Genomic DNA, 9,013 nt, shown 5'->3' on the forward strand with positions numbered 1-9,013 from the left:
ACACTGTGGCACTAGTGGGGTCAGCACCTAGGTGCTGCTTACCACCCGCTTAATAGCGGTTGTGTGGTCGCCAGAATCCCCTGTCTGGGTCTCCCAGGGCTATGTCCGTTCTCCAGCTCAGACTGCGTGCAGGAATGGCTGCCGGCGTTCAGTGAAGAGGGGCGGGCCGTGGGCGTGTGCAGACAAAGAGCGGGAACTGGCGTCCCACTGTGCCAAGTGAGAGGGCTGGAGTATGTAAATAAGACTCCAGCCCTCGGCGCTGACTACTGTACAGCGTCTCTCCCCTGCCCTGACTGACAGGGCTGGGGGCGGGAACGAACGCAACTAGGCCGCAGAAGCCGGGGACTAGATTAATCAGCGCCGCCGTCGTAAAAGCACGGTCGGCGCTAAGTCCCCGGCGCACCACAAGTCTCAGCCGCGCCGCTGTCTCCATGGCGGCCGGCGCGGTAGTTCCCCACATAAACTCACTCAGCTAAGCTGCAGTGAGTAAAACCCAGGCGCACAGCGCTACTGTCCCCGGCGCACTAGAACACCCAGCAACGCTGGAGTGTGTCTGTGCCTATCTGCACGGGGACACAGAGTACCTGAATGTTGCAGGGCCTTGTCCCTGATGGTACCCAGCTCCGTATCCATCTCCGGGTCTGTGGATGGAGCCCGGCCTCAGAGTCTGGAGGCCGGTAAGATCCCACTTCAACAGAGCCCTCATGGGGATGGAGAAGGAAAACAGCATGTGGGCTCCAGCCTCCGTACCCGCAATGGGTACCTCAACCTTAACAAACACCCGACAAAAGTGGGGTGAGAAGGGAGCATGCTGGGGACCCTTTAGTATGGGCCCTCTTTTCTTCCATCCGATATAGTCAGCAGCTACTGCTGACTAAACAGTGGAGCTATGCGTGGATGTCTGACCTCCTTCGCACAAAGCTTGAAAACTGAGCAGCCGTGATCCCACGGGGGGTGTATAGCCAGAAGGGGAGGGGCCTTACACTTTTTAGTGTAATGCTTTGTGTGGCCTCCGGAGGCAGTAGCTATACACCCAATCGTCTGGGTCTCCCAATGGAGCGCCGAAGAAATATTGTTTATTTTTAATGGCGCCGGTTGTTCATCGTTTCCGTGGCTGCACACATCGCTACGTGTGTCACCACGGGAACGATGAACACAGCTTACCTGCGTCCCGCCGCACCCGCCGGCTATGTGGAAGGAAAGAGGTGGGCGGGATGTTTACATCCCGCTTATCTCCGCCCCTCCGCTTCTATTGGCCGGCTGCCGTGTGACGTCGCTGTGACGCCGAACGTCCCTTCCACTTCAGGAAGTGGACGTTCGTCACCCACAGCGAGGTCGTCCGGAAGGTAAGTGCGTGTGACGGGGGTTAAACGAGTTTGTGCGCCACGGGCAGCAATTTGCCCGTGACGCAAAAACGACCGGGGCGGGTACGATCGCTCGTGCTATCGCACAATAGATCGACTCGTGTAAAGCAGGAATTAGGCTTTGTTCACACAACCGTATTTTCAGTCCAAGTCTCTGCTGTAAATGACTGATACAGGTAAAATATATATCTTTGTACCGTGTTAGCCAGTAGAGATAAAAAATTGTTTAAAAGAACTTAAGTCCTCAGTGGTTGATACCTTTTAATGGCTAACTGAAAAGATGGTAATAATAGCAAGTAAATGACTGATGAATTGGGGGCTACATGCTTAGTTTACACTGCTGGTTTGGGACGACAGACTCCCTTTAACATCTGGTTTATGGAAGTGAGCACTCCTAAGATCATGCTTCCTAGTACACACGATCTTGAGGGACTGTTTCCTTCTCGTTCCTCTTTGGCTCCCACAAATCACTCCTGACTTCTCTTGAGAACTAATTTGTGGGTTATTATATAGTTCATGGACCAACATTTGCATCTATATTGTGTTCCAAGTATTCTAAACAAGTGCTGATGGGAAGTGTCAGTCCTTTTATTTTAGCGAGGTGGATTCGCAAAGGTATGGGTTGAACTTGATGTACTTATGTCTACCTTCAGCCTTAAAAACTATGATGCTATAATTCCTCCGTCAAGAATAATTTGAAAGCCCCCATACGTTAAGGGATAGAACAGATTGACAGTTACATAAACTATACATGTGACTTACCACAGAGCTTCGCTGCATCTGAGCAGTTGCCATCTTCGATTATTGTTCACCACCTGAAATACAACCCAGTTTATTCATGTTATAATGTACGTGTAAATGTCACTGTCTATTTGAAGACCCCCAAATACTACATTTCTCTGTGTAAAGCCTTATTCAGACGCAGGTGAAACGCAGTCCATGGAAGGACCGTCCCAAACCCCAACTTGACAATCTCAGAGTCATAGATTAGGCTGATGAGTTGAGTCGGGAGAACTGTGGCCAGTTTGTAAATCATGGTCCATATTGCTCAGATGTCTGAATTGGGCCTAAGGTTGTGTTCATGAAGGAACTTATGAAATCCCCAGATTTATATGCAGATTTTATTTATGCTTCCCAATAGTGGAGGACACAGGAACCATGGCAGCAGCATATACCAATGGATATGATGTCCCCCAATAAAGACTACGAGAAAGGGATTTTATTTTAAGTATAAAAATCCTCTTTTTTTGCACATTTGCTATAAAATCTGGATTTTCTTCTTTGTCCATAACAATACAAACATATAAATATCACATAAAGCTTGGGTATCTCCAGTAGCCCCTTAGCAGTGGGTGCAGGAGTAACACACATGCTATATCTCCACACCACCCCTCTTCATTCTGGCAATTTATTGAGCTACCAGAGATTGGACCACCATTGATCTGACAATATAAAATCACAACTGTAGGTCTATTCCAAGCAAATTAAATGGCGGTCTATTTTTAAGACAGATAAGTAGAGTTTGTGAGAATCGATTCACACGTCCTAGTCCATTGGCTATGATAGTGGTCTGCGGTCTTTACCGGCTCTTATATGACAGCATCCTCAGATCTTCTTTCAATTACCTGGCCTGGCATCAAAATTGCAGAGAGGCACTCTTGTGCTCATCAAAAGAAGAACCTCGGATGCCGTCAGATAGAGTATCGGGTTTTCGTAAAACATGGCACCTAAATGCATACTTAACATGTATATGACAATGAAAGAAAACACGTGGAAGAGTTGGTAAATCTCCAAAGTCTCAAGAAAGCAAAGATCCCCTATTATATTCTTTGCCTGTCACCCATAACCCCATTCAAGGGACATGGATGGAACCTGGTCGTAAAATTGAATATTCTAACTTGTTTCATGCTGTTAAATCAAAGAAAAAAATTAAAAAGATGGGAATATAAATGTTGAAAATTATTCATGCAGATATGTAAACGAACCTCATCCGCCATGAACATCGTCCACATGCTGCAAAATTTTAATTTAATGCAGAAATTGACCCACGGTGCCGACTACATTTTCACCTTTCTAGGACTTGTGAAAAGTTCCTTTATCAAATTTTCATCTCAGCGCCGTTGTTTTAGATGAATGGAAAAGTTGAGAAAATTGTCAATGTTCTCTCCTAGCGGAAAAGTATTCAGTTGAGGAAAACCAGATGCATTTTAAAATGCATCAGATTTAAAAGACATTTCATGCCAAAAATAACTGCAGAGTAAATTGACAAGAGCTATGGGTTTGAGATCATGGATACAAAGGGCGAAATGCGCAGTTTTTTGGTGACTTCTTTGCAACGATGCCCAATCGCAGAACCTCTGCATTAAAAATAGTTCTGTAGGAAGGTGCCTTAAAGTTAATTTCGACAGTTGTGGATTTAATTCAGATTTTCCACAACATGTATGTATAATTTCCAAGTCTGATGTGTCACCGATGCAGACGGCGGTCTTCCAAAGGGTTCACCGCCATCTTGAAGATCATTTTGACTATTTATTGCAATATTGTAGCATTGAGGTACATAGCACGGATAAACACTTGTACTATATCAATTTTTTTAGAGGGTCTAAAATAAGTCAAATAAATGAAAATAATATTAAACAGACAAAAATATTTTAATCGATCCACTCTTCCCATTCAAAAATAAAAAATATCTGGTATCGCAGCATCCATAAAAGTCCAATCTATGAAAATATAAAAATAAATTCAAATGACAGAATGGCAATTTTTGCAGTTTCCTCTCCGCCCAGAAAAATAGGAGAATACATGATAAGAACATCGTAAAAAAACAAGCTCCATTGACACATAAGTAGTAATATATATATATATATATATATATATATATATATATATATATATATATATATATGTATCTAGATATATACTAATACTTATCTATCTATCTAGATATATAAAGTTATATTAACCCCTTTATGACCTAGGACGTATATATACAACCTAGGTCACCTCCCTTTGGTTACCGCAGGCTTTTGCGGTGAGCCCGCAGTCATCCCCGCACGTATGTTGATCTAATCAGTAGACATATGCGGCTATCAGATGCGGACATATGCGGCTATCAGATGCGGATGGATCTCCGATCCACCTGCGCCTGTTAACCCCTTAAATCGCACTGTCAAACTCTGACTGTGCAATATAACGCCTCCGGCGAGGTCGCTCTGTTCCCTCCCACCATCAGCGGCCTGGTGATGCGATCACAGAAGGCCAATAAAATGCCATAACATCGCTCTCATGACTCACTTCCTGTGAATGGCAGCAGAGTGCCAACACTCACAGGAGATCAGCATTTCTGACAAAGCATCGCTCTGATCAGGGGCAGCGATCAGACAATGCAGGTATAAAGTCCCCTAAGGAGACTAGTGTAATAAAATAAATCAAAAATGTAAAAAAAACCCAAACCAGCTTTAAAAAATATTAAATTAAAAAACCTAAAAGTTCAAACTGTCCCCCTTTTGCCTCATTGAGAATAAAACAACAATAATAATAATAATAATAATAATAATAATAATAACATATTTTACGGCATATAAGATGACTGGGCGTATAAGACGACCTACAACTTTTCCAGTTAAAATATAGAGTTTGGGATATACTGTATATAATAGAGAATAAGCCACTGAGTAATGTGCCCATTGTTTAGTAATGTCCCCTGCAGTAATGTCCCCATTGTTTAGTAATGTCCCCTGCAGTAATGTCCCCATTGTTTAGTAATGTCCCCTGCAGTAATGTGTCCATTGTTTAGTAATGTCCCCTACAGTAATGTCCCCATTGTTTAGTAATGTCCCCTGCAGTAATGAGCCCATTGTCTAGTAATGTCCCCTGCAGTAATGTGCCCATTGTTTAGTAATGTCCCCTGCAGTAATGTCCCCATTGTTTAGTAATGTCCCCTGCAGTAATGTCCCCATTGTTTAGTAATGTCCCCTGCAGTAATGTGCCCATTGTTTAGTAATGTCCCCTACAGTAATGTCCCCATTGTTTAGTAATGTCCCCTGCAGTAATGAGCCCATTGTCTAGTAATGTCCCCTGCAGTAATGTGCCCATTGTTTAGTAATGTCCCCTGCAGTAATGTCCCCATTGTTTAGTAATGTCCCCTGCAGTAATGTCCCCATTGTTTAGTAATGTCCCCTGCAGTAATGAGCCCATTGTCTAGTAATGTCCCCTGCAGTAATGTGCCCATTGTTTAGTAATGTCCCCTGCAGTAATGTGTCTATTGTTTAGTAATGTCCCCATTGTTTAGTAATATGCCCTGCAGTAATGAGCCCATTGTTTAGTAATGTGCCCATCCTTGTCCCCCCCCTTTTAGTAATGAGACCATTGTTTAGTAATGCACTCCTACTGGTCCCCTTCTTGTTCTCTATTATGCCGTTATTTACACATAATAAACATTATTCTCACCTGTCCTCGTCCCTGCGGTGACCTCAACTGCTTCTTGTAGACTGCTAGGCAGTCATGGCTTTACTGCAGTTGAATGCTTTGCGGTGCCGTAAAGTCAGCAGCAGCCCCGTGTATTGGATGTGATCATGGAGGAGTGCTTCTTGCAGACCGCAGGCCCATAGACCCCTCCATAATAGCATCCTGTACACGGGCCGCCGTTGATGGCAGATGGCAGAAGTGGCGGCGGCCCCGTGTACAGGAAACTATCATGGAGGAGTGCTTCTTGCGAACCGCAGGTCCATACACCCCTGCATGATCGCGTCCTGTACACGGGGCCGCCGTTGCTGCTGTCAGTGCGTCACTGCACTTTAATGCTTTACGGCACCGCAAAGCATTCAACTGCAGTAAAGCCATGACGGCAGCCCCGTGTACAGGACGCTATCGCGAAGGGGTCTGTGGGCCTGCGGTCTGCCAGAGGCTGAAGGCACCGCGGGAACGGAGGACAGATGAGAATAATGTAAGTGTGGAAGAAGGGGACTGGTAGGAGGGCATTACTAAACAATGGGCTCATGCAGCACTGTGCACCACCGTATAACACGACACCCAGCGTATAAAGGGTACTTTACACGCTGCGATCTCGCTAGCGAGATCACCAGCGATCGTGCCTGCCCCCGTCGGTTGTGCGACATGGGCAAATCGCTGCCCGTGTCGCACAACCTCGCTTACCCCCGTCACACGGACTTACCTGCCCTGCGACATCGCTCTGGCCGGCGATCCGCCTCCTTTCTATGGGGGCGGGTCATGTGGCATCACAGCGACGTCACACGGCAGCCGTCCAATAGAAGCAGAGGGGCGGAGATGAGCGGGACGTAAACATCCCGCCCACCTCCTTCCTTCCGCATTGCCGGTGGACGCAGGTAAGGAGATGTTCGTTGCTCCTGCGGTGTCACACATATCGATGTGTGGTGCCGCAGGAACGAGGAACAACATTACTAAAGAGAGGAAAACGATTTTTTGTTTCAGGACGAACTCTACACGGCAAACGATTTTGGCCGCTTTTGCGATCGTTTAAGGTCGCACATAAGTGTTACACGCTGCGATATCGTTAATGATGCCGGATGTGCGTCACAAACAACGTGACGCCGACAACAATTCATTAATGATATCGTATCGTGTAAAGCCCGCTTAAGACGACCCCCGACTTTTGAGAAGATTTTCAGGGGTTAAAAAGTCGTCTTATACGTCGGAAAATACGGTACACATATTTGCTATTAGAAATACCCAATCTATCAAAATATAAAATCAATTAATCTGATCTGTACACGGCGTGGCGAGAAAATGTTTTTTTCCAAAAGCCAAAATTACGTTTTTGGTTGCCTCAATATTGTAAAACACGCAATATCAAGCAATCAAAACGTAGCATCCGCACAAGAATGGTATAATGAAAAACGTCAACTCAAGACGCCAAAATAAGCCATCGCTGAGCCCCAGATCCTGAAAAATGAGAATGCTATTGTGAGTAAAGAGTTAACTAAACTTGAGTAGATAGTCAAGCACGCAATTTACAAGAAGTACAAACAGACCCTTCTATGCTCTCGATGCTGGACAAGAGCCAAGGACAAATGAACTATGCTTTGCAGAGAAATGAAACATGCTTCGCCGAGAAACGAAGCTTACACTTTGCTGAGAATGAGAATCGAAACTTACGCTTATGCACACGACATAGATACGCCCACACTAGCTTGATAAAAACCTGTATGTGTAATAAACTTCAGTTCAGAGCGCACTCTTGCTTTATGTGCAGATACAAGTCTCTGTCTGTATCTCATTAAGGTTGAGAGAAGCTGAGGGGGTGACCGGGACCCTCTCCACATTCGATCATCGCTGGCAACAGTTGTGACCTATTGAGGGGTAAACCTAACACTATGGGTCTCGGAAAATGGCGACAAAAGCGTTGTTTTTTTTGTATAAAATTCTGATTTTTTTTCCCATTACTTAGGTAAAAGTAAACATGTTTGGTATCTACAAACCCGTACCGACATGAGGCATCGTACCAACACATACGCTTTACTATATAGTGAATACAATGGCCAAAAAACAGCGGAATTGCACTTTTTGTTTTACAATTTCACTGCACTTGGAATTTTTTTCTATGCTTTTCAGTACAATATGGGGCAGAATGAAAAAGTACAACTTGTCCCACAAATAACAAGCCCTCGTATGGCCATATTGAAAAATTATATTAAAAAAATGGCAGAATTGCCCTTTTCTTTCACCATTTTCACCACAAATCTAATTTTGTCTTGTTTTGCAGTACATTTACTGGAAAATATAAATAGTCCCACAAAAAAAGGAAACAAAAGATAAATCTTGGGAAAAATGTATAAAAAAAAAAGTGTTAAACGAACGCCAACTGGTTATAATTTGTGCGGTTGATGTAAATCGTCTGTTGAAACAATATGGCCGCCGGTGTACTGCGACTGCATCACCTCAGATCGGCCCACATGGGCTCAGAGGGGCGTCCTTCAGCAGATGCAATGGCGCCCCCTCATATTTTTCCTCATAAATGATTGTGATTATGGTAATTAGTCCCTATGAAGGAAAAAAAAACACTTTAAAATGAGTTTTATTTCCAGTCTATTCAATGGAAAATGATGTGTGCACCTCAGAAACAGGCAGCTGAGTCTGCCAATGTGGAAACCCAGCCGGGGAGGATCTATGCCTAGAATGACGTAGTTTATTACACCCTACTTAACTGGATGTAAAATGGCGATGGAAAGAGAGAGAGCGGTGACTGAAGACGGCGGAGGTCACGTGACGCAGCAGCTTCTTCCTCCTGCCTCCTCTTCACAAGGCGGGAAACAGATGCCGCGCGGTGCGGAGGGGGCGGGTCACGTGACGCTACTTCGTCTCACTCGGCGGGAAACTGCGGCAGCGATGAGGCGGGGTCACGTGGTGCCGACTGTGGTGTTGTAGTGCAGCCGCTTTTAAAATGGCGTCCACTCAGGGTGGGTAATGGGTATAGTTGTTGTCTTTATTCAGCTATATGCAGCGCTCTTGACGTTTTTTTTTATTGCAGAGAAAGCTTTATGACAGGCAGGGACTGAAGTGTATTGTATTGGCAGCAGAATTGTCTCAGAAATAATACATTTATATATATGGTGTCAAACTATCACCATTCTTGTCTTGGACGGTGTTACCATGGAGTGCTGTAATTTGTG

The 9,013-nt window shown here is 44.7% G+C and overlaps 1 protein-coding gene across 3 annotated transcripts in view; it reads right to left on the minus strand.

Annotated features, from left to right (window-relative positions):
• Positions 1-8,682, minus strand: part of HORMAD1 (HORMA domain containing 1) — an 80,301-nt gene extending 71,619 nt beyond the window's left edge. Inside the window, exons 1-2 of one of the 3 annotated variants that reach the window (XM_075331075.1) lie at positions 8,549-8,682; positions 2,127-2,179 (exon numbers count right to left, since the gene is read on the minus strand). In XM_075331075.1, the coding sequence (XP_075187190.1) occupies positions 2,127-2,159 (33 nt within the window). In that variant the 5' untranslated portion in view covers positions 2,160-2,179; positions 8,549-8,682. Of the gene's footprint in view, positions 1-2,126; positions 2,180-8,456; positions 8,504-8,547 lie in introns of those variants that run through there. The other 2 variants (XM_075331076.1, XM_075331074.1) reach the window with 2 other exon arrangements.
• Between the last annotated feature and the right edge of the window lie 331 nt (positions 8,683-9,013).

Source organism: Anomaloglossus baeobatrachus, chromosome 12 (assembly GCF_048569485.1).
Source record: "Anomaloglossus baeobatrachus isolate aAnoBae1 chromosome 12, aAnoBae1.hap1, whole genome shotgun sequence".
NCBI lineage: Eukaryota > Metazoa > Chordata > Amphibia > Anura > Aromobatidae > Anomaloglossus > Anomaloglossus baeobatrachus.